Genomic DNA, 24666 nt, shown 5'->3' with positions numbered 1-24666 from the left:
ATTAATATGTGAATGTGATGGATGACTAGTCCATCTATTATTAAATTAGGCTTACTTGGATCTAGTGGGTTATATCATATAGATTTATATATCAGTCACGATCTTTGTAGAAAATGAGATGTGATTGTGTTACTTGGTTTGAATTTCAAGATTAAGAATAAATGCAAATTAATTTAAAGCTCTTACTAAATTAAGATTTATTAAATAACAACATAAGTTGTCTTTCTTGTGTCAAATAATTTTTTTTATTATTTATAATTACTTTTTTGTATTTTCAAACAGCTTATCATGTGTCAAATTTTTCGTCCAATTGCTTTTTATACCTATAGTTTGGCAAGTAAGTGCCAACGTAATAAATGCTAATAAAAACAATTTTTTTAAAATAAAAAATTAAGTGGATTTCATTATCAGAAACCAGGAATAGGTTCCCTGGAAAACAAAAGAGCACATGATTTTAAGATGCTATGCCTTGATCAGCATATCATCTCAAAATCTTGTCATCTTGCCTAAAGAAAGCCAGCTTACAAAGAACCCCGTAAAAACCCCCATCGTCAATATACAAAAAACCAAGATCAAAAACAGCAAGTAGCCACAACAAGTATACCCCAAGCCTCCCTGTGCAGAAATCATTCCTGATAGGAGAACCAGCAAGCTTGCAATCTGATCAAAAACTCAGAGCCTCATATCACAGACCTTGGCTCATAAGCCAAACCGTCTCAGCCAAACAAAAGTCAAAAAGCAACAAAGAGAAACGATCAAACGTGAAGCTTGAGTCCTTCACGTAGCCGTTCAAAGAAGAAAAATAAAAATATCTTCGGCCTCTCTACTACTTAAAAGACATTCAATATATCCTCCTGACGGCTAACCCCGCGAAACTAATAAAAGCAATTAACTTAAATATTCCTCAAAGTTTATCAAAATAACAATTTTTACTTTTATCATTTAAAAAGTGTAATTTTTTATTAATTATAGTTTTTTTTTTGTGTGGACTCTTAGTAATATGGCACCACATTGTGATGTGGGAAAAGATTTTTCTTGGTACTCAGTGAAATTTAGAATTAGTGCGTTGGAGTTGACGCAATTAGGATTTTGCATTTGGGGCAAAGGCATTATTTATAAGAGTATTATATTAGAAATTTAAAATTTATAAGGCTAAAATTATAAAATTGTAAAGTGGAAAAATTATTTGGAACTTATTATGTCACCGACGAGCTTTCTTCCAGAGACAGGTTTCCATCGATAAGGTTGGGATAGACATTGATTAAACATTCTACAGGCATAAATGGCTAAAACGTATCTTCACAAGAGATCGATGGCATAGATTTATTCAAAGGTCAATTTTGGCTTCCTAAATGCAAGCTGTTTTCCCACATGCTGTATAAATTGTCTACCACGATGAGGGTTCTTTCATTCCACCAAAACCATTCACAAAAAATTTGCAAAATTTTTCTCTTTTATTGAACTTGGTACCCACCTTTAACCACTTCAAACCTCACTTTCTATATGGATTCCCTCGATAAGGAAGTCGCCATCGAGATTCTCCCTTTCATCCGGATTTACAAAGGTGGTTCGGTTGAGCGACTGGCTGGCTCTCCCAACGTGCCACCATCAACCGAAGACCCGGAAACTGGAGTCTCATCAAAAGACATCACTATTTCAGACAACCCTCCTATCTCAGCTAGGATTTACCTACCAAAGCAGGTTGAACAACACCAAAAAGTTCCCCTCTTAGTCTACTTCCATGGTGGAGGCTTTTGCTTTGAGTCCGCTTTCTCATTTGTTGAAACCAAGTATATGAACAGCTTAGCTTATTATGCCAAAGTAGTTGTTATTTCGATCGAGTACAGGCTAGCCCCTGAACATCCTCTCCCCATTGCTTATGACGACTGCTGGGCTGGTCTACAATGGGTTGTTTCTCATTCTGTTGATTGTGGGGTAGATAACAAGGAACCTTGGTTATCCACCTATGTTGATTTTGATCGAGTTTATGTTGCTGGTGACAGCGCCGGAGCTAACCTTGCTCACAATATACTGATGAGAGCTGGCTCAGAGGCCTTGAATGGTGGTGTTAAAATAACAGGAGCTTTTGTAACACACCCTTATTTCTGGGGTTCAAAGCCGGTTGGTTCTGAGCCTAAGAGTATTGACAAACGAGAGAAGTGCGCCATGTACACGATATGGCACTTGATTTATCCAGAGGCTCCTGGAGGCATTGATAATCCGATGATCAACCCGGTGAGTCCAGGGGCTCCAAGCTTGGCAGGACTTGGATGTTCCAGGTTGCTTGTTAGTGTTGCTGAAAAGGATGCGCTGAGGGATAGAGGGATCTTCTACTATAATGCAGTGAAGGAAAGTGGGTGGAAAGGAGAATTGGTGTTGGTCCAAGTTGAAAGAGAAGATCATGCTTTTCAGATTCTAAATTATGAGTCTGAGAATGCTAAGAAACTGATCAAACGCCTGGCTTCTTTCCTTGTCTAGGAAGAACCAATTCAATTCAGTTATGCTCTTTATGATATGCTCTTATTTCCTTTATCTTTTCTTTTCTTTTTCTCAAAAAAATATGTTTCATGCTTAACTGGACTTCGATGTCAACTGTTACCTGCAGCAATAAAATATATTGAACCAGATACCCCCTATATCTCATTGTGCAGGATCAACCATACATCTAAAGCGCAAGAACTTAACGTCTTTCTTAGTTTGCTTGATTGTGATTTGGTGCTTAAACGCAATCACTTAGAATTTATGCAGAAAAATGTGAAGTAGGAGCAAACAGAGAAAGAATAGAGCTTAATGGACACACCACACCAAACTTCCAACAGGGAAAGTGGAAATGCCTTTTTTATCTTCGGTATACAAAGAAAAAACAAGGGTTATCCCAATTTTTGCCAAGTAAACGATTTAATTAATGACGAAGCCTACCCTTTTCAAGGGAGCGCACAGTATATCTTCATCTTACATGTATTTACCAGCAGCATGTAAATTGAATATATACAATAAATCAAAATTTAAGAGAAAGCTATTTCGTACTATAGCCGTCAACGTGTCATCATTACATGCGTAATTAATTTAAATTATACAGAAAGTTGACTTAGACTATCACTTTTTTTTTTTTGGTAAAAGTCAAGCTGCGTTTGCATGGCGGCATGGATTATCGATGAGGTGAGAGTCCAACAACTATATGCATTAACTTTTGCTGAAAGAGCAATGGAGAAGTCTACCATATATTGACCAATATCCCGCATTACACCTCAAATTTTTTGAACCATTCTAATGCTCTTAATTCAATCATTGAATTAGATATTATTTTGAAGAACTAATCCATTTAGTTTTTTAATAAAAAAAGAAATTTAATAAAATAAAGGGTAATAACTCAAGTTGACTTCTCCTTCGAATTATATTAATTAAGAATAAAAAAATATTTTAGAATAAAATATGTGTTTTATCTCAAGCAAAATTGTTAACATTTAACAATTGGTCACTTCTTATCCAAAAGTATACATAATTCAAGTTGATGGCGTCGATTTGACTGAATTATGTCCAATTATTGAGTTCAAATCTTAAACAAATAAAGTTCCAAAGACTGAATTATTCATCAAGACAAAGGTTTTTTTTTTTTTTTTTTTTAAAAGGGGTGGGCTACGCCAAGTTATCTAGTAAAAATTTTTAAAATGAAAAATTAAATAAAAAAATCAAAATGAGGAGAAAGATAAAATAAACAAAAGAGAGAATTTGGTTTAAACTAGGAAATTAGAAGTGAATTTCATAATCTAAAATTTATGCCTTTGAAGAAATTAGTAGCAGTTAAATCGTTTCTCATTTATTTGGAAATCTATTGGTATAGGGGTTACTTTTTTAAAACATTAATTTTTAGTTTTTGTGGGTTTTGCTTTTTACAAAATTGAGTAAATAGTGACATAATCTATTGGTATGAGTTATTTATTAATTTGGTTTTGCTAAAATATTCATCGGGTCTGAACCCAGTGCAGATGATGATGAGAAACATTCTGCAGCCTAGATTTGGAAGCCACTGGTGGGGCATTGACAATGTGATGATCAATCCTGTTGGCCCTGGAGAGCCAAGCCTGGCGGGGTTTGGGTGTTCAAAGTTACTAGTTTGTGTTGCTGGGAAGGATCTATTGAGGATTATCAGAGGGATTTGTATTGTGAAGCAATTAAAGAAAGAGGATGGGAAGGAGAGGATCATGCTTTTCATGTATTGAACCCTAATTATCGAGAATGCTGAGTTTATGATCAAAAGATTGGCTTCATTTCTTGTTAGGGGTTCGTTTCTAGGAGACATTAACTGTTACTATCTGTTGTCTTCAACACTATCGGTTGGCTGAAATCTTTTCTGGTCAAATCTATATTCAAATCGTACCCTCCATATATATAGTACTTGGTTGCATATATATGAGTTCGTCTACAAATTTTCTTATACATAACGTGTTCCAATTTCATTTTTTTTCTCAGCCAAAGATAAGATTTTATTTATAACTGCAAGATACAGTAGTGGGTCGCCATGACAGCCCATAACAGCCCATAACAGCAGCAGACAGAAAAATTCCAGGATGGGAAGACCAGGGACAACCTGGCCAAGTATGAGTGATGAAGATTTTTGAAGAGTATGTCAACCGTAAAAAAAACAAGACAAAGGGCAAATTTTGAATTATATTTAAAAAGCAAAAGTAGTTTTACTAATGAATGGTTGAAACACATATTTTAACAAAGAGAATTGTCAACTCGTAGTCAATATAAACAAAAGGAAAGGAAAAGAACTCCAAATATGATACCCATACCTTACAACAATGATTAATTCCACTGTTGAGCATTCTTTCTCCTTTCTTCTCCAATGAAGGAATGTTTTGATGTTATTTGTTTGCCTAAATTATTTACTTTTACATATATATATCCTGATTATGATTACCCTAAACAAAAGCAAAAGCACCCTGGATTCAGGTCAAAGCAGGTAACCTCCTCCCTATAACGTGTGAATGGCAGGCGCCATCAGACTTAAATAGACGCAGCCAAAATCGACCTTTAGTTCTTGGAAAATTCTATTGGCTTTTAATTGAACGTTATCAGTTTATCAGCTCATTATCCACCTTTAGTTCTTGGAAAATTCTATTGGCTTTTAATTGAACGTTATCAGTTTATCAGCTCATTAACTTTCTTCTTATATCGTAATTTCCTCTCGTGGCCTAGGATTGATCATTATTCATCTTCCTACTTGCAACCAACATCTCCACAGATCTCTCTGTCTCTCCCCTTCTCTACACCCCAAATGGATTCTACAGCCAAAGAGGTAGTCAAAGAGCTCCCCGGACTCATCAAACTCTACAAAGATGGCTCAGTGGAACGCCTCTTTGGCTCTCCATATGTGCCACCGTCACCCGAACCAGACCCTGAAACTGGTGTCTCTTCAAAAGACATAACCATATCAGACAACCCTTTGATCTCAGCTCGCCTTTACCTCCCAAAACTCACTCAACCCCATGAAAAGCTTCCCATCTTAGCTTACTTCCATGCCGGCGGCTTTTGTCTTGAATCCGCTTTCTCATTCTTTGACCAAAGGTATCTAAACGCCTTGGTCTCTGAAGCTAGAGTTGTAGCCGTCTCAGTAGAGTACAGGCTGGCCCCAGAACACCCTCTTCCTGCTGCGTATGAAGATTGCTGGGCTGCTCTTCAATGGGTAGCTTCTCACTCTTTGGACAATGAAATCAAAAAAGATTCATGGTTGTTGAACCATGGTGACTTTGATAGAATCTTTATTGGTGGTGACAGCGCAGGGGGCAATATAGTCCATAACATAGCTCTCCAAGCAGGAGCTGAAGGGTTGAAAGGTAGGGTTAAGCTTTTGGGAGCTTTCCTTTCCCATCCTTACTTCTGGGGCTCTGAGTCTAGTACTGATCATGACAAGTCCATGCCAACTTTGGCCTGGGAATTTGTTTATCCGTCAGCTCCTGGAGGCATTGACAACGCCCTGATCAACCCTCTTGGCCCTGGAAAGCCGAGCCTAGCGGGACTCGGTTGCTCAAGGTTACTAGTTTGTGTTGCTGAGAAGGATCAGCTTAGAGACTTTGGGGTTTTGTACTATGATGCAGTGAAGGAAAGTGGTTGGCAAGGAGAAATCGAGCTGTTTGAAGTGAAGGGAGAGGATCATGCTTTTCATATACTGGATTTCGGCAAAGAGAATTCTAAGATAATGATCAAAAGATTGGCCTCTTTTCTTGCTGTCAGCTAATCTCAACCCCTTCAGTTTAGTTTGTGATTTTCATCTGTAAAATAACAGCCATCAATAAACATATGGGCATATGGCTTTTCCTGTCACTTTTATTTGATTCAATCTGATCTTCCTGAATTCCATTTTGGGCATTCATTTTTTTTACCCCTTACTTAGAACTTAACAGTTTCTGGAATAGTCATAGTTATGCCATGACATGTTAGGCAGATTTGACACGGAAACTAATCGATTATGATATGAGACCAACAAATCTAAAGATATTCACTGTCTTGATATTTAATGCCTTTTTCAATGCCGGGGTCTGATACCAACTTTCGACAGAGATGAGGTCAAAGTCTGAGACTGAAACTGTCCATGCCTATTACATCAGATGTTGTGTTTCTTTAACTTCAAGGCAATTGCAAACCCATTTTGTATTGAGAAAACAGTCTATTTTATGGCTCTTTTGCAGCATTGGGCAAAAAATTTTCAGAATCAAATATTCAAAGAAAAAGATTTTCGAATGAAGTACGCATTCCAGCCAGTGTCAGCATTCAAGCATTGTGGCCAAATTCAAGTAACATAATAATTTATTTTTCATAAAAATGGTTGCATGGCTCGTTAAAATGTAAACAAATTGTCATGTATTTACTTTCTTTTTTTTCTTTTTTTTTTATATTGAGTCATATAATTTGTCAATGTCTCATTTTTCAAATACATTGAAAATTTTTCATTCGATTATTGATGTTAAAAACACAATTTTTTAATTGACATATTACTTAAAAAATCATAAATTATTTTAAAAAATTCAAATAAGTTTTTATTTTTTTATTGTGTTCAATTAATTTTTATATTTTTATTTTAAATCAAATAAACTTTTATAATTAACGGTTAATTAATTGTGTTAGTTAAAATGTTAAATATTATTTTATATCACATAGTGCTGATGTAGTATGTTAGCATGCCATATTGAATGGTGACGTGATATATTTACCCTCTACCTCCAGTGTTACATCAAGTCATTACATATAAAAATTGATAAGTGACGTTTTGATTATAGATAATTAATCAATTATTAATTATAAAAATTTATTCGATTTAAAATAAAAATATAAGAATTTGATTAAATATAATAGAAAAATAAGAATTTAGTTCATTTTTTTAAATATTTCTAAAAAATTTTAAATTATTATATCTTTTTAATTCAATGAAAACTATTTTCTTTTTGTAATTTTGCAGGATTATAAATCTACTAAAATAGCTATAAACTCTTTTCTTTTTTTTTCCTTCAGGCAACAATTACATTTTTTTGGGTTTCTTGTAATTGGTCCGGTCCATACTCCATCTCCCACATTTAAAAATGCTTATTAAAAGGGACTTGAGCCCAATAATAAAGCCCATTTACAAAACTTCAACAATATATGAACTCAAAAAAGGGGCCCATCGGCCATTTCAACCTCCACGCATTCACAGCCGTCCATTCCACATCATCATCATCAAAACCCTAAAAGACTTCCCGTCTAAAAACCCACACTCTCATATCTTATTACACTCTACTCCCAACCCTTGAGCCGCACTTTCTCTTAAACTCAAAGGAACGCTTCACGAAAACCCTAAACATGGCGGCTCCAGTCGAGTCCGTTCAATGCTTCGGCCGCAAGAAAACAGCCGTCGCCGTCACCTACTGCAAGCGCGGCCGTGGCCTAATCAAGATCAACGGCTGCCCAATAGAGTTGGTTGAGCCCGAGATCCTCCGCTACAAGGCTTACGAGCCAATCCTCCTCCTCGGACGACATCGTTTTGCCGGAGTCGACATGAGGATCCGAGTCAAAGGTGGAGGTCACACATCTCAGATTTACGCAATCAGGCAAAGCATAGCCAAAGCTCTGGTGGCGTTTTATCAGAAGTTTGTGGATGAGCAGAGCAAGAAGGAGATTAAGGATATCTTGGTTAGGTACGACCGAACCCTGCTCGTTGCGGATCCGAGAAGGTGCGAGCCCAAGAAGTTCGGTGGACGTGGCGCTAGGGCTAGGTTTCAGAAATCTTACCGTTGAAGAAAGAAACACAAAAGAGAGAGAGATAGGGAGGTTCACTTTTTGTGGTGTTATTTTTGGTACTTTAGAGTATGGTTTAAGGTTTAAAACAATGGTCTTTTGGGCTATTTAAATGCTATGTTATTGTTGCTTTGAATTTAAAGTTGTTGAATCTTAGGGGTATTATTTTAAAGTTTTGCTATGGGATTTTATAGTATTTTTGTTGAATTAAGAGTAGCTTTGTCTTGAATATTTTGTTATTGTTGTGCTTTTCTTTGATTGAAAATGGGTTTTTATGACATTGTTGCAGTGCAGTTATTTTAGGACAACAGTACGGAATTCATGTAGTTGCAGCTGCTTTCAGTAGTTTTGTACCGTAGGAATTAGTCCTTAACCTCATCGGTGTTTGATTTGTTTAGAGAATAATTCTCATGGTTATTCCAGAAATTATTTAAGTCCTTTTAGTGTCTTGTTAGGATAGATGATCTATTTCATTCTTATAAATTTTTACAAGGTGACTTGACAAGATTCAATTTTTAGTTGCTCTGTTGGAGCATTGGTGAAGATTGAAATTCATAGCTCTAGTTGCTTTGCTAGACATATTGAATTTACAAGGCATTGGTGAATCATGAATGTGTCTGGTTACTTTGAGTTAGATGCTACATGTTTGTTCATCTCATGGTTAGGAATTGCAGCATACTTGTTGTAGTTTGCTTAAGCATTTCTTGACATGATTACCCTTTAAAATTTGGTTTGTTTGTTAGTTAACAATGTTAGATGATCATGTCGAGTTCCTTGTATATTTTGAGATTGCCGTTACTTTAATGGTAGTGGAAATGAGATTTAGATGCGTTTTGTTTTGCTAGTTGTAATACAAATGCAGCTTGTCTAAACTTGCCAAGAATTGAAAAGCTGATGCACTTGCAGTTCTGCATGTCAACCTGTGCCCATGTTTTAGATGGGTGTATTGATATCTTTCCCTATTTTCCTTTCGTTTATGATGCCTCTGGCTAATGTAATAGAGCTCAAACAAATAATTAACTCTGCTCTTACTCCAGTTAAACTCATTGAGCATGAAGAATTTCAGATATTAGCATTTTCTTGTGGTCTAGCCAGCGGTGTCCTCTCCATTTGGAGTTTGTACTTTCATCCCTTGAAATAAGCCTTTAGTTGTAAAGTGATCCTGTTCAGTTGTCTTCTCTATTGAAGCTCGGCGTCCATGTTGCAGAAGTCATCTTGTTTCAAGCCAATTCTGGATCTTTTCATGATTGAATATATGTTCATAAAAGAAAATGAATATGTGAAGTTGTTTGCAGGTTTGAGCTCGAAACTGGCATTGAGAAAATAATTGGATTTGCCTGGTCTTTGAAATTACGTTAAAGTGACATATCCAACCCATAGCTCAGTGCCTATGGCCCAAGGCCCAAGGGCTAGTTTGGAGCACAAATAGGAAGAAAAATGAATGGCAAAAGCACTATGACCACGAGCTCTCTAATGGGCTATTTGCCCTTTTTGATATTTTTCTTTGGAAACTAAATAAACGATCGAATGAACAAATAGTTATTACGGTGCTGCATGGAGCCCGTAAAGGGGCTCAAGTTTCTGTCCCCCCTCCTTCTTGCTAAAAATCTACGAATGGCTGTCTTACGGCACTAACCAAAACAATGTGGTTGATATTTCCTAAATTGAGCTGTTGAATCTGTTACCTCGCAGTATTTCCTAGATGAAAAGCTGGGCGACTGAAATTATCGGTGGTGCCTGGACCTGGAGGCTAGCTTTCCATCTGGAAACGGTGGAAAAGCTGACCCAGCTGATCATGGCAATGGCCAATGGGAGATGTACCAATGTTGACATGATACTAGGTTGGTTGAAAGATTTTGAGTCTCCTTTGTTTCCGAGTAGCTCAATGAGAGAGTGTTAAGTTCAGTTGTTAATTGAACAGTTACCAGCAAAGTAATTTGGTGGGGTCTATTATGTTCCTCATGTGTCCCTTCATTGCTTTTGCGTCAATCATAATTTTGATGATACAAGAACAAGTGAAAAACTGTTGTACAACCTAGACGGTTTGAACTTTAAAGATTTCACATCGCACCTGCCTGGCTAGTGGCTGGTACTGATAAAATGGAAAAATGACAAAGGTAGAAAACTTGCCATGCTATTTAACATCTAAGCTAATTAAGTCGTTGGCATTTTAATGAAGATCTTGTTTACTTTTATTAGGAGATCCTCCTGTCTGCTTTATTGCTTCCTTGACTAGCTTGAAACTTTATAAATAGGACAAAACTGTAGGAACAAAACCTCATCAATCCTTCAACTTTCCCCTTTTTTCCCCTTTTTCTCAAGAGGCAAACAAATTCTAGCTAGCTAGTTGCCGGCAAACCCAACTATTTCATGCATAAAATGCATTAATAATTATATTATTTGAACATTAATACTAGTATCACGAGCAGTAAAGTAAAACACAGAAAGATTGTAACAAGGCTGAATAATGGCTGCAATCATGGCAACCTTTTACCATTTTCCTTTGGTGGTTGCCAACCACTGAGAATGGGGGTCCATTTTTAGTCCAGTACTACGAAAACTACCAAACCCTTCTGCCCTCTGCACATAATAAAAAGCCAAAATCCCTGCTGATAAGAAAGATTGTGACACTGAAGCAGTGGCCATGTGCAGTTTAGGTGCCCACATTTATACTATAATTCACCCATCTCAGCTTACATTTTTGTCCTTTGGTAAACAACTCTTTGATTGGGGACAATGGGGGAGTGGGAGGGGGGCACTTCCTGCACGGTTTTGCTGGGTTTCTATCTTCCCCTCTGCTTCCCAACCCAATCAATTATTGAATCCTATATTTGTTTTTGGTTTTCCTTTTTGATGTAAGTTGTTTGCGAAACGAGGTTTGTATTAGTTATTACCTGATTTTGGTATCATCAAGTCAATCCTTAACAGGAACATTTTTAAATGCGTTTCCAAACACCCGAAAGAGAGATGCACACTTTAAACCATAATCCCCAAATTAATCATTCCCAAAAGAACCTAAAAAGTAGTAACGTTTCTTTCATTTCTCCTTGGCTTTTACTTTCTTTTCTTTTCTCTTACCTCCACACTCACACTCTCACTCTCTTACTCTCACTCTCTCTCTCGTTTCTCCTTCTCTCAAACTAAAATAACTGATTCAAACCAAGAAAACAAAAGAAGAAATCAGAGAAAAGAGAAATCAACGCGGTAATTCTTTTCTTTTACATTAACTTCTCGTTTCTTCCGTTTGATATGTCTAGGGTTCCGTTACTGTTAACTTCCTCGTCGTAACTTTTCTGTTTTCAAAATTCCTTTGACGGCTTCTAATCAATCTCTCTGCTTTTTTTTTTTCGGGTTTTTTGATGTTTTATTTTTTTTCCTTCAGATCTGCTACATTTATGGGAATGTTTGAACTGTTGTTATGCTGATTTTATTGTTGAAAGTTTGTTTGTTTGTTTGTTTTTTTTTATTCTTATTTAGTGTTCAATATTAGGAAAAAAACATTTTTATTTTCTGTCTTAGATCTTGTGTTTTCGATATGGTTAGTCTTGTTTTTCCTTATATTTATTGTTTTATTTATTTTGATTCAATTCTCTGGTAAACCGCTGCACGAAATAAACAAATGATTGCTGTTTTCTTCTTTTTTAAAAAAATTTTCTTTGCTTAGTTTCCTTCTTTAATTAAATAATTGGAAGAGAAATACCATTGGGTTTTTCTTTTAACTTTTTTTTGTGTCATGTTAATGAATTTATTGAAAAGATTTAAAATTTAAACTTAAACTTAAACTTCCCCGGAAGAGGAAAATGAAGTTTTAAGTTGTTGTTGACTTGTTGTTGTTTTGTAAGCGATGGACTTGAACTTTAAATTTATGGGATTTTGAATTTTCAGATTCTTGCTAAAAGGACTTTTTTTGGGCTCTTATTCTGACTCTTTTTATTATTATTCTTATCGTTGAAAAAAAAGGACTTAGAGTTTGTTTTGGTGATTGCAAATGAAGGTCTAATTTTGTTATCGTGCGTTTGTATGTGAAAAGATACATGCATACACATGTATGTATGCATGTATGTGAAAAGATACATACGTACATACACGCGGATGAATGTATGTATGTAAAAAGATACATACATACACATGTATGTATTTGACTTGCATTTCCAGATTTTGAGGAAGTTTCTGATCAATATTGCAGTTTTCTTTCTGAAAATTTGTTGAACAATGTGAAACTTAAGAATCCTCACATGTTGCTTGTTTATAATTTTTCTGCATTAGTGTATTGTAATATCTTTATTTTAATATTTACTGAGGCCATTAAGTATTTGCAGCCGGATTTCTTAGGTTCTGTGATGGATTCTACAACAAATTCACAACGCAGGCCATTTTCAATTAAGCTTTGGCCCCCTAGCGAAAGCACACGGCAGGTACTTGTGCAACGCTTGACAAACAATCTCACAAGTAATTCTATATTCACCCAGAAGTATGGTGCTCTTAACAAAGAAGAGGCTGAGGAGAATGCTGAGAAAATTGAGGATATAGCTTTTAACACAGCGAATGAACAGTATGATAGGGAGCCGGATGGTGATGGAGGTGCTGCAGTGCAGCTTTATGCCAAGGAATGTAGTAAACTTTTGCTGGAAGTTCTTAAAAGAGGGCCTGCAGCGAAGGAGGAGAAGGAGTTGGCATCTGACAAAGATACTTCCTCTGAAACCTTCTTTGATATATCTAAAGAGCAACGGGCTTTTATTGAGGCAGAGGAGGCTGAGAATCTTTTAAGGCCATTAAAGGAACCTGGAAATTGTTACACCAAGATATGCTTTAGTAATAGAAGCTTTGGTTTAGGCGCCGCCCGTGTTGCTGAGCCCATTTTGGTTTCCCTTAAGAATCAGTTGAAAGAAGCTGACTTGTCAGACTTTATTGCTGGAAGACCAGAGGCAGAGGCTCTCGAAGTTATGAAAATATTTTCTGCTGCGTTGGAGGGTAGTGTTTTGAAGTCTCTTAACCTCTCAAACAATGCCTTAGGTGAGAAGGGTGTCAGGGCTTTTGGTGCTCTTTTGAAATCACAGAGTTGCCTGGAGGAGCTATATTTAATGAATGATGGTATTTCAGAGGAAGCTGCCAGAGCCATTTGTGAATTGATTCCCTCTACAGAGAAGTTGAAGGTCCTTCACTTTCATAATAATATGACAGGCGATGCGGGTGCACTTGCAATTTCGGAGGTTGTCAAGCGCTCTCCTGTATTGGAGGATTTCAGATGCTCCTCTACAAGGGTTGGTTCAGAAGGAGGAGTTGCCTTATCGGAAGCACTTGAGTCTTGTAGCCATTTAAAGAAGCTTGACCTGCGGGACAACATGTTTGGTGTGGAAGGTGGAGTTGCACTGAGTAAAGCTCTTCCAAAGCATGTGGATCTGGTGGAAATATACTTGAGTTATCTCAACTTGGAAGATGAGGGTGCGATTGCTGTAGCCAATGCTCTAAAGGAATCGGCTCCTTCCCTTGAAGTATTGGAAATGGCTGGAAATGACGTAACGGCCGATGCTGCTCCTAGTATAGCTGCTTGTATAGCAGCAAAGCAGCATCTAACCAAGTTGAACTTGGCTGAGAATGAACTCAAGGATGAGGGTACTATCCAAGTAAGTAAGGCTTTGGAAGAAGGCCATACCCTTTTAAAGGAAGTTGTTATGAGCTCCAATTTTATAAGAAGGGCTGGGGCTCGACATTTGGCTCAGGTAGTTATTCAGAAACCTGGGTTTATGTTGTTGAACATCAATGAAAACATCATCTCTGATGATGGTATTGATGAGGTGAAGGAGATATTCAAGAAGTCTCCTGACATGCTTGGCTCCTTGGATGAGAATGATCCTGAAGGAGGAGATGATGACGAAGAATCTGGAGAGGGTGAAGCTAATGAGGATGAATTGGAATCTAAAATGAAGAACCTTGAAGTTAGTCAAGAAGAATAAATTTCTCTTAGTTCTTCCTTTTAAGTTATAGAATTCCTCAGCTTCTGCTGCTTTAGAATCCTTCAGAACTTTAATAACTAGTAGAATTCATTGCTCAGCTGAATTTTACCGAGCAGGGCAGTCTTTTAGCAGGTTAAGTTTCTGTAGGATTGTCGTTTTCTATTTATTTCGTTAGGGTATGTTTGGAACTTCCAAAACTTTTTATGTCTTTCAATGGTGATAGCCCAATCTTTTCTTGGTCATATATTTACCTCTAATGATGCTTGAGATCTGATGTTTTATTCGTCACTGCATCTTTTTGTTTTTTAGTTCTTTGTATTTTCCTCTTCAATCCCACTCGAAAGGACCTTTGTTATGTTCCTTGATAAGAGAAACATTTAATCTCCAAAATCAGCTGGCCAACTTCAATTGTTTACACTCCACAATTATCAAGAAGTGAATTTTATAGCATCATGAATAAATAAATAAATAAAAATATATATATATATATATTATGGAACAATTAAAACTTCATTTATTTATTTTAATTTCAATGAGATTATTAATCGTGTAGAAGGTGTCACCACTAAATAAAATTTGTTCTTATTACCAATAAACACTATTTTTTTTTCGAGAAAGTAAAAATTTCTTAAGAAACAGTGCTCATTAATTATGCGATATTAACATGAATCAAATTTTTAAAGTAGAATGCTAATTGAATTACAATGAGGGCAAAATTAAAACTCTTCCTAAGCTTGGTAGATACACAGAGTACTACTACCAAGGTGTTTTTTTTCCTAGGATAAATCCATCTCTACCCAGAGTGACGAGGATCATCCCGGAAGGCCACTGCTGCTTGAGCAGGAAATTTACATCACGCCCATCCATTTCCTCTTCCACTGGAATTCTGCCCTCTTGAATCTGATGAAGAAGTTGGGACGACATAGCTTGATCTCTTCTTCTTATGTGTATTCCATGTAATTATTCGCTCATTCCAGGAACTTCCTCCAACACCCTGATGTTCAGATTTTTCCACACCAGGGTATTTGGGTTTCTCATTCGTTTCACCATTGGACTTGAGTGTCTTCGGAGCTGAACCGTAGGTATCTTCACTGGTTCCCTCGCTTACTGCCGGTACATTCTCGTTCCTATATTCTAATACCTTTTTCTCTACTCCCACGTTATTACTTGCAGATTCATTGGCCCCAGGAGGAAGATGGTCTTTTCTCTTTCTTTTACTTGATAACGTTTTTGCCATGTCTTCTGCATTTTCCACAGCCTTCATAAACTGTAAGTCACTCAATGTATCCGGATAATAATTTCCCCCCTTCCTTTTTCGCTTCCCTAATTCAACATTGTTATTTTCTAAGGCTTTGGCCTTCCCATCATCATTGTTAAGTTCATATACCCACTCAGGTACCTCATGTTCGTCCATGAGTCGAGACCTATAATTCTCCTTCAGTCTTCTTTCCTCGTCCATTTGCTCAAACATCCGGAACTCCTCATCTGTACGAGCTGCAAGCCGGTTGATTTCTCTCTCACTTGGCACGTCTGTTCCAAGTGAGCTTGTCCCTCTACGCATGATTTCTTCCAGCATTTCTTTTCTGTCCTGAGCTGCATTATGTCAATATGATCACATTTAGCATGGTATTGAATTTACGCAACCAGAGAATCAAATAGGAATACAATCAAAACATGAACTTAAAGGAGAAGACACGTTGCCATGCGATAGATGAAAACAACAATTGCTCCAGTATATTACAAGAAGAGAATTAAATACACATATTTTGAACCAAATTCACTCGCATAATATTCTTTTCCCATTAAATTTCTATCAATTTAGTCCCAAATTAAAAAAATACTGATAAAATTGCACTAGCCCAAAGAGGAGCAGTAAATTTAATTTATCACCCACTAGAATGATAAATTTGTACCTTATCCCCACACAAAACCATTCATACCATCCAAACATACGTATCTACCAATAACTTGTGCATCCTGCAACTGCTAATTATCAAATATACTAGGACAGAACTGAGGAAATATTAGTATATTACCTATCTTATCTCATGCCATACTTATTTTATGTTGCATGCATGACATAGATAATGATTAATTCAAGCACAACAAACCTGTGGAAGTTGTATTAAATAATCCAGCCTGGATGACCTTGGCATCGATACCCATCTTCTGCTTTGCACGCTCCAAAATGACCTCTTCAATTGATCCAACACTAACCAGCACAAAGACCCTGACTTCCTTCTTCTGCCCTATACGATGGGCTCGATCCTCTGCCTGTTGGTCCATTTGGGGGTTCCAGTCACTATCAAAAATTATTACAGTGTCTGCTGTCTGCAAGTTCAGGCCAAGACCTCCAGCACGAGTGCTTAATAGAAACATAAAATAAGGAGAGTCTGAAGCATTGAACTTCTTCAGCAAAGATCCTCTTTCCTCAGTTTTTGTAGAGCCATCAAGTCTTAGATACAGGAAATCATTGAGTCTCAGATATATTTCAAGAATGTCCATGAGATGAGTCATTTGGGAAAATAGCAGGACTCGATGGCCAGCTCTCTGAAGTTTTGGGAGTAAACGATCAAGGAGCTCAAATTTTCCCGATGCTCTTACAATCTCCTCTCTCTGCCACATATTGTAGTTAGGCACAAAGAGGTATGGGTGGTTACAACACTTCCTCAATTGCATTGTCAGGTTTTGGAGGCTCTTTGATTTCCCAGACCCTGGAAAATTCAAACTTCTTAGTTAACAACTGTCAACTATTTCTACTTTCCTTTTCAGTAAGGTAGTACTACTGCTAAGATGGAAACCATTTAATGCAGTTCAAATGAGATCAACAACAAATGTGAAAAGCCCAAGATTAAGACTTGACTAGTGTAAATTGGATAAAAAAAATATGGAAAAGATTATACAAGATAGGTAAAACTCTGTTGACAAATTGAGAAAGTTGTGGTTGATACATTGCAACTCTCATAGGACAAGACCCATCTCTCTTCATTTCGTGAAGAAAGAGTTGGCTACTGAAGTACTTGCTTAGCATTTTGAAAACAATGTCAATCCCCTTAACGGTATTAAAGACAGCATGGACAGTTTTTGACAAATAGATAAAGCAAGACATCATTAAAAAAAGCCAACTCATCACATGAAAGTAGAATCTACAAACCATTATCTAGCCCAACCCTGCCCTTTTCTGTTACTTGCTGATAGTACGCTTTCTGCCATGCTGACAGATCACATTTGAGTATAACCTGGGATTTTCCAGGAAGGTATTTTTCCACCTCATCTTTTTTTCTCCTCAAGATGAATGGCCTTATAACCTGAAAATCAAGGAATTGTATCAAATATAAAGAAGTCCAAGGATAGATGGGAGAGTTTGAAACAACAATGAAGACCTACATGATGCAGACGACGAATAATCAAGAGTTCTTCTTCATCTGTAAGAGAAAGATCACCACGATCTGCAAAGGGGGCATTAAACCACTCCTCAAAATTCTGAACTGAATTGAAAATGTTTGGGAGAAGAAAGTTAAGGAGGGACCACAATTCTTGTAAACTATTTTGTATTGGGGTCCCAGTTAACAGAAGTCTACGCTGGATCTGATAGCTGCACACAGGTGAAAATTCAATTAGAAAAGCCTTTACAATTTTCATGCACAGACATAAATCTTTCAAAGGCAGTGAAATACTTTAGCCTTAAATTATGTTACAGAAGGGTAAAATTCAAGACAATTCATCTTTGCAATTTACTTTAATGCAACCATAAACTGCTTGTTTTCAAAACAAACTCTAAAGACAAAAAGTGTTTACTGCAGATGACATTCAAAAAGAGCATTTAAACTCAAAAGCACAGGAAGGGAAAGGGAGGTAAGGAACGAAGAAAAATAGAAAGTATTGCCGTCTACTCTAGAATCCTGAAGATTCATATGTTGACATTTTTCAAGCCAAAGTAATATCAGTCAAGTGGTATCTGGCTTGAACAGATTTGACAGGCAACCTAAAGCAACACACTGCATTACGTAATTAGTAGATTGCACCTCTATCAATCTATCTATATAACCCTCCATCCCCCAACTCTGTACCACATCGCCACCCCCCCCCCCCCCAAGATCTGGCGACTTCACAGAAAATAAAAACTCTAAATGTATATTGAAACCAGTGATGTAATAGGTAACCTTACAAAATGGGAAAAGGTTTGGTAGGTAATGTAGATTGAAAAGAAAAGGGTGAAAAAGGAGGAAAAAAATAAAACAATCATTATGCAAGAGGTAAGCAATTCACCTTTTCAATCCTTACATTTTCACTCTTCTGTTATGTTTCTACAGAAAGCTACAAGCCACATGCAATTTAAAGACCCAAAGCTAGTAAGGCCTCTTGCTAATCAATTGTATTACCTCAGAGGTGAAACAAGATATAGGAGAGAGGTCTTTAGGATCAAGAATACCCATACCAGCAGGCAATGGCAGGAAAAAGTGGGATATGTAAAACTTTCCGATAAAACACGATTGCAATATGGGAGGAGATATTATTAAGTTTATCACCATACCCTGAGATGAGGGTTCGTGCAAGAGCACACTCATGATTCTTTAACCGATGACCTTCATCAACAATCATGTAGTACCAGTGTATCTTCTTCAAGAATGCTTTATCTCTCATAATAAGATCATAGTGGGTGATCAACACGTTAAGTTTTCCATCTCTTGATATTTCTTCCCTCATCGTCTTCCTCTCATCTAAACGTCCATCATAAAGGATTGCATGGATGCTGAAACAAGAAGAAAATGCATAAGAAATTTAAAATTATAAATTCCATGTGCAAAATTAATGAATCTGTATGAATGAATGTGTGCATGTAAACATGCACATACATGCGTGAGAGAGAGAGAGAGAAGAGAGAGAGAGAGAGGGAAGGAGGAAGATGTTTTCAAGGACTACTTTGTGTATACCTAGGAGCCCACGTCGAGAACTCATGGATCCAATTTGGTAGTACAGCTTTTGGAGCCACTATCAAGTGGGGCCCAGCCACGCCTTTGTTCTCCATGAGATATGCAATTAATGAAATAGTCTGTATTGTTTTTCCCAACCCCATCTCATCAGCTAAAATTCCATTAAGGTTGTTATTGAACAAAGAGAGCATCCATTGAAGCCCTTCTAACTGGTATGATCTTAACTCTCCACCTAGAAGCATGGATGGTTGCTCAGTTACCTGTTTACAGAACATAAACATTTAGTAGCTTCTTCCCAAAAAATTAAACAGAGATTAAAAGATCGTGAATATTGCAAACATGGACAGTGCACAATGTGAATAGAATATGCTTAAGGAGAGACCATAACGAAAGCAATTAGGTGGATACACTAGGAAGTAACATTGACTATTGGTAGAGGACTATTCACAGGCATCCACCTGGACCTGTAAATTATATTATTGAACATAATATACTCCCATAAAACAAATTAGCCACAAATTATAATTACCACAAAAACCCAAGAACAATCTACACATGTTCAATGAGATTGAATCCATGACTAAGGGATTGCACAAATGCTTGAACATATTGAAAGTACTAACAGAAAATCATCTTCCAATAGTTAAAAGAAAGCAAACAAAAACATTTAAGCTGCTTTTATCGCCATGAATGTGCAGCAAGTAGACATACACATTGTTCCAATTTCTTACAGTGCAATTGAATTCTGTGATAATCAAATCCCAATGGTCCTTTGGCCAAAAAAGGGAAAATCCCAATGGTCCAGGATTCAACATTAAAAATGAAAATAGACTAGTATAGAGTCATATGAATAATAGGGCTTATAACCTTACCTTCTCCTGGATTGAGTGAATAGCAGAGTTATACTGCCGCTGACCTTCAAGTAGATCACTGGAGTCATCATTCTGATCAGAGTCAGTGGCATCTGTAACTTCTTCGGGTGGTGAATCTTGAGGAGTTCCATCCTTCGAAGCCTCCACCTCCGGTGAATCAGAATCTAAATCTTTCAAATCTTCAATGCCATCTGAAACTTTAGCATCTTTCTGCCGTTGAACAGCAGCTCCCAAATTAACAAGGAGCTTATTTGTTTCCGCAAGAAGCATAGTTAATCTTTCATTCTTGCTCTCCTTTACTAATCTCATATATGCTTCTTGATCATCAGCCTTCAGGGCCTGGAACCTCAATTTCTCTGCTCTTGTAGCACGTTGTCTTTGCCTTCCATGCCATGCCTGTGAAAATACCAAACCTGTAAGGCTCTTTATAGTTTATACCACATGTTGTGATGCCTATAGCTTCTCATAATTGATGTCAAATCAAGTAAAGGAACTATAAATCATTGTTTATAATTACAAAAGATACTTAACTGGGTAACTTATTTCTTGGAAGGTTTTCCTTCAGGATGCAATAAGTACTTATTCTTTTTCCAAAATATACTTAATATATAAATGTTGAAACCACAGTGTGGTTGCAACTGAAAGCACAGTAAAAAAGTACCCATTTTCTAATTGCAAGACTACCAAAATCTTTTCCTATTTATGTTTGTATGACTTGAATAAACAACAAGGTAATATTAAATGAGGATGTTTCAATAGCCAGGAAACATCTAAGCACTCAAAAATGCTTGATTAAAGGTACAAATACTGGAATTCCCCATACCAATGGAAAGAAGTTGTTCAGATTTTCATTTGTGTTTAGGAAGTGCCTAAAACTGATGTTATATTGAACACATGCAATGCATTATTGAGAAAAGAGAGAAAGAAAGTAAGGGGGACTTTGCGTATAATAAGCCATGATAAGCAATGGTTATTGTTGCAGTATAATAAATTATACCTATCACAGTATGACTTCATTAGAATACAACTAGGTAATTCGTATAAAGAGCTTAATGAATGTTTTACAATGAAATCAAAAGGCTTGAATGCACTCCATGTGATGCTTCAGTTCACAAAGGCTTAAAGCGAAGCTGTAGTTTCATCAATTACCTATCTAACATCTATTTTTCATTTCCCCATGAACCCTGTAAATGGTTCCAATTCGTTTGATCAATATTTGGTTCAAGACAACCATTTCCACAAAATTCCCCATATATTCGCATTCAAGTAGGGCGCATGACTTAGCACCCATGAATCCCTACCAGATATATAACAAAGCAATAAAATATATAACACAAAGAGAAAGCATTATACCTGGACACCATCATTCCTTTGTTTTCGACGCTTTAGAGTAGCTTGAATTTGCAATTGGAAGTCACGGAAGGCATTAACTATTTCTGAAAAAAATTTCTTCTTTCTATTCTCCACTTGGTTCCTTTCCTCCTCCCTCAATCGTGATAGCCTCTGCACAAAAATTTTTCACTTCATCAACAGTGTATAAGAAATTTCAATCCCTTTTTGACACATATTAAGTTTTTTTGTTTTTCCTTTTGGATAGCGCATATATTGATTTTGTATTCTACAAGACTTCTACGATTTCATCTCTACTTCTCCTAATACAAAGGATTGGACTCACTCATTGAAGGGCTTTCTAATAGCAAAGCAATCCCAAAGTCGACCCAGTGAACACTCTTACCCCTTCTCCCATATCCTCTAGACAACCTCTGCACATGTTACGTGCTATACCTTTTACATAGCCTGTCCCAAGTCCAAATAAAGAAGAAGCTTTGACAGCTAAAGTAAACTTTTTAGTCACATCCTGTGGACATGAGATCTCAAAGGAAAAGGATTTGATAGGTAAATACTAAATGGCAACCATAAATTTCTCAGTGTCACCTCATTCCATGAGGTTGAACTACATTTTTATAGATACTAAATAGCAACCATAAATTTCTCAGTGTCACCTCATTCCATGAGGTTGAACTACAGTTTTATTATATATTTCATCCAAAACCAATAAACCTAGATTTCAATATGCACTTTCTCAAGCAAGACTAAGTTAAAATAATTAATAGATAAGTAAATGACCTCATAATCCCGTTTCTTTCTCGCTTGATCATCAGCTTCTGTAGTGAATGGAACAAAAATTCCATATGAAGGAAAAGGCAATCGCATCATGCCCCAGTCAAACAATTGCTTGTCAGGAGATGTGCAGTTGACATGAAGCCAGTACTCAGAACTCACATGAGAACGTATCTTGCTTTGCAACTCTGCTAGCTGCCAGGTAAAAGGTCCTTGGCCACAAGGACATTACCCATGTCATCAACCAATACCAAGATAAAGCAGGAGGTAGAAAAATAATTCATCATAATCAATCTACGAACTTCTTCAGTTGCATGCTTTAGTTAGATAAAAGGGCTAAAGTAGCAACAAGGAATATATTGCTATGATATCTCATTATATAGGCTGCATTTGGTCATACTTCACAGAATTTGAAAGTCCTTAACAGAACAGTTCTTAGACAACAGAAAGCAAGTTTGTAAAAACAAATTGATTCTGTAGGCAATCAGTCTAAAGGTGGAGAAATAAACAGCTGCCCAACCAGTAGAACAGATAATTGCATTTTCTGTATTAATATGTGTATCAGCAACTTTAGTGCAGTAATTTACCTTTAGTCCATAGAGTTCAAGTAAGCACTTTGCCTGCAGGTCCCTCCCTCTGCTTGTAGGCAATTCTGATTTAAAATATAAAGGCGTAAGTAATCCTTCTAAAAATGGTCGTCCAAACTACAACTTGAAATTGAATTTTGCTACACTTAAAACTCACAGATGTCTCTATTAGAAAGTTAGATTAACCCCCAAACCAAAAATAGAAGATTTTCTATCACAAAAAATTTCACATATAGTGACTATGTGCAAAACCATGAAATATTTGGTAAAGATCCTTTATAGAAAATAATAACCTTCAAGTTCATTCAACCGATGATGAATGTGGCTCTGATAATGGTTTTCCTTTGATTCTGCCAAGCCAAAACCAGACATGCATTTTGAGCGTTGTTTCGATAGTGCATCATCAAGGTCACCCAATAAATCATCCTTCTTAAAATTAGAAGATTCATCCTGTCACATGAATGTTAAATCAACATTTTAAGAAACCAGAAGCGGAAAGATTATATTCTGGCACTACAATTTAGAATTACTGCAATAATTGTAAGTCCAAATGCACACAGCAATGAAAGCACACTTTTGCCATGTTAAGTTTCTCGTAAAAGGGCAGCACTGCAACTGCAAGTCTAAAACCCCTAAAAATTATCTATAGGCATTAAATTCAGTCGATTTCAGCACAAAGAAAAGGGCAGGGGGGGGGGGGGGGGTGTTGTCTTAGAAAACTGAAAACAATTTAACACATGAAGATCAAGCAAAAGATAAGAGCCAAAATACTGAAACAGAATCCCCTACGCCTTTCCTCGAGAACTTCAATTCAACAGCAAAATACAAAAACAAGAAGAGGTTATTATTACTCCTTATATCACACCAAAATCCAGAAGTTCTAATGAAATCAATCCAAAACCTAACCTCATAATTTCTTCTTCAAAAACACAAAAATAATATGGACCTGAAACAAGACTTGGCCATCCCAAGAACAAAAAATGAGGCCCAAATTCATAGCAATTACCCACACAATAGAAGCAAACTAGTAGGAGAGTACCTAAGAGAAACAACACATTCTAAACAAAACAGACCAAACCAACAAAAGGGTATCTCAAACACAACCAAAAAAAAATAAAACACAAATTCACATTAAAGGCATAAATTTCACAGAAAAAAAAAACTCAAAATTCACAATAATTTCTCACAAAAGAAACCAAACCAACAAAAGGGTATAAAAAACCACATAAAAGAACAAAAATTCACAGCAAAAAGAAACAAATTTCAGAACAATTCGACACAAAACAAACTAAAAAACCCTCAAATTCACAACAATTCCCAAGGCAAAAAAAACTAAATATCAAAAAGGAATTTCCAAAAACACGGACCGTTCCCATCTGGGAAACTCCAGCCTCATCAGATCCATCATCACCCTGGGTCCCATCATCCGTGGCCTCTGAAAGACCTTCTTGTTCATCATAACAAATAGAGGAAACGACGTCGAATAGGTCAGGGGGGAGAGGGAGGTTCCTAGAGACAAAGTTAAGGGCACAGATCAAAGACTTTGCCTTCTGTAAATTGTCTAAACAAGGTTCCTCCTTCTGCTGTTGGTGCTCCAGCTGAGCCACCATGGCGGGAACGAATTTTTGCGCAACGGTTAATTTTTCTTTTCTTTTTTTTTTTAATTTAAAAACGAGGGAAGGTTTATTTTGTAAAGAAAATAAAAAGAAAAGAAAAATTTTTTATCTGTTGCCTTTGTGGGGTGCTTAGTAAGGGAGATAACACACTCTCTCTCTCTCTTTTTATTTTCTTTTTCTTTCTCTTTGGCCCGAAAACCTTCTCGATCCTCTTGTTGGTTCGGCGTTTTCTCTCTCGTTTTTGTAAGGAGGGATAATTAGGGAGCCAGCCCTAGTTTTATTCTGCACAACCAAACACGGCTCTATGT

At 36.7% G+C, this 24666-nt stretch overlaps 5 protein-coding genes across 5 annotated transcripts; 4 read left to right on the top strand and 1 right to left on the bottom strand.

Moving 5' to 3' along the window:
• Window positions 1411-2636, top strand: LOC18602940 (2-hydroxyisoflavanone dehydratase). Its single transcript, XM_007034623.2, has one exon. The coding sequence runs from the start codon at window positions 1504-1506 to the stop codon at window positions 2476-2478; it is 975 nt and encodes a 324-aa protein (XP_007034685.1). The 5' UTR covers window positions 1411-1503; the 3' UTR covers window positions 2479-2636.
• LOC18602939 (2-hydroxyisoflavanone dehydratase) lies at window positions 5117-6385 on the top strand. The gene has a single exon (XM_018118765.1). The coding sequence runs from the start codon at window positions 5282-5284 to the stop codon at window positions 6239-6241; it is 960 nt and encodes a 319-aa protein (XP_017974254.1). The 5' UTR covers window positions 5117-5281; the 3' UTR covers window positions 6242-6385.
• On the top strand, window positions 7748-8539 carry LOC18602938 (40S ribosomal protein S16). Its single transcript, XM_007034621.2, has one exon. The coding sequence runs from the start codon at window positions 7840-7842 to the stop codon at window positions 8272-8274; it is 435 nt and encodes a 144-aa protein (XP_007034683.1). The 5' UTR covers window positions 7748-7839; the 3' UTR covers window positions 8275-8539.
• On the top strand, window positions 11023-14495 carry LOC18602937 (RAN GTPase-activating protein 2). The gene is made up of 2 exons (XM_007034620.2): window positions 11023-11478; window positions 12594-14495. Exon 2 carries the CDS (start codon window positions 12615-12617, stop codon window positions 14226-14228), a length of 1614 nt encoding a protein of 537 aa, XP_007034682.2. The 5' UTR covers window positions 11023-11478; window positions 12594-12614; the 3' UTR covers window positions 14229-14495.
• LOC18602936 (probable ATP-dependent DNA helicase CHR12) lies at window positions 14840-24588 on the bottom strand. The gene is made up of 12 exons (XM_007034618.2): window positions 24110-24588; window positions 23036-23192; window positions 22743-22807; window positions 22162-22350; window positions 21388-21537; window positions 20035-20430; window positions 19163-19422; window positions 18763-18981; window positions 17616-17823; window positions 17383-17536; window positions 16340-16942; window positions 14840-15821 (listed from the first exon to the last, which is right to left on the bottom strand). Exons 1-12 carry the CDS (start codon window positions 24350-24352, stop codon window positions 15082-15084), a joined length of 3384 nt encoding a protein of 1127 aa, XP_007034680.2. The 5' UTR covers window positions 24353-24588; the 3' UTR covers window positions 14840-15081.

This window comes from Theobroma cacao, chromosome 4 (genome assembly GCF_000208745.1).
Source record: "Theobroma cacao cultivar B97-61/B2 chromosome 4, Criollo_cocoa_genome_V2, whole genome shotgun sequence".
Taxonomy (NCBI): Eukaryota; Viridiplantae; Streptophyta; class Magnoliopsida; order Malvales; family Malvaceae; genus Theobroma; species Theobroma cacao.
The sequence above is the reverse complement of the archived record's forward strand: the minus strand, read 5'-3'. Positions and strand labels throughout refer to the sequence as shown.

Bases quoted from the DNA above. Each gene is read 5' to 3' on its own strand.
- LOC18602940 (XM_007034623.2), top strand. From the start codon at position 1,504: ATGGATTCCCTCGATAAGGAAGTCGCCATCGAGATTCTCCCTTTCATC.
- LOC18602939 (XM_018118765.1), top strand. From the start codon at position 5,282: ATGGATTCTACAGCCAAAGAGGTAGTCAAAGAGCTCCCCGGACTCATC.
- LOC18602938 (XM_007034621.2), top strand. From the start codon at position 7,840: ATGGCGGCTCCAGTCGAGTCCGTTCAATGCTTCGGCCGCAAGAAAACA.
- LOC18602937 (XM_007034620.2), top strand. From the start codon at position 12,615: ATGGATTCTACAACAAATTCACAACGCAGGCCATTTTCAATTAAGCTT.
- LOC18602936 (XM_007034618.2), bottom strand. From the start codon at position 24,352: ATGGTGGCTCAGCTGGAGCACCAACAGCAGAAGGAGGAACCTTGTTTA. The intron at 16,943-17,382 runs GTTTGTAGATTC...TGAATTTTCCAG, and splicing joins CAGGGTTGGGCTAGATAATG to GGTCTGGGAAATCAAAGAGC. The intron at 15,822-16,339 runs GTTTGTTGTGCT...GACATAATGCAG, and splicing joins ATTTAATACAACTTCCACAG to CTCAGGACAGAAAAGAAATG.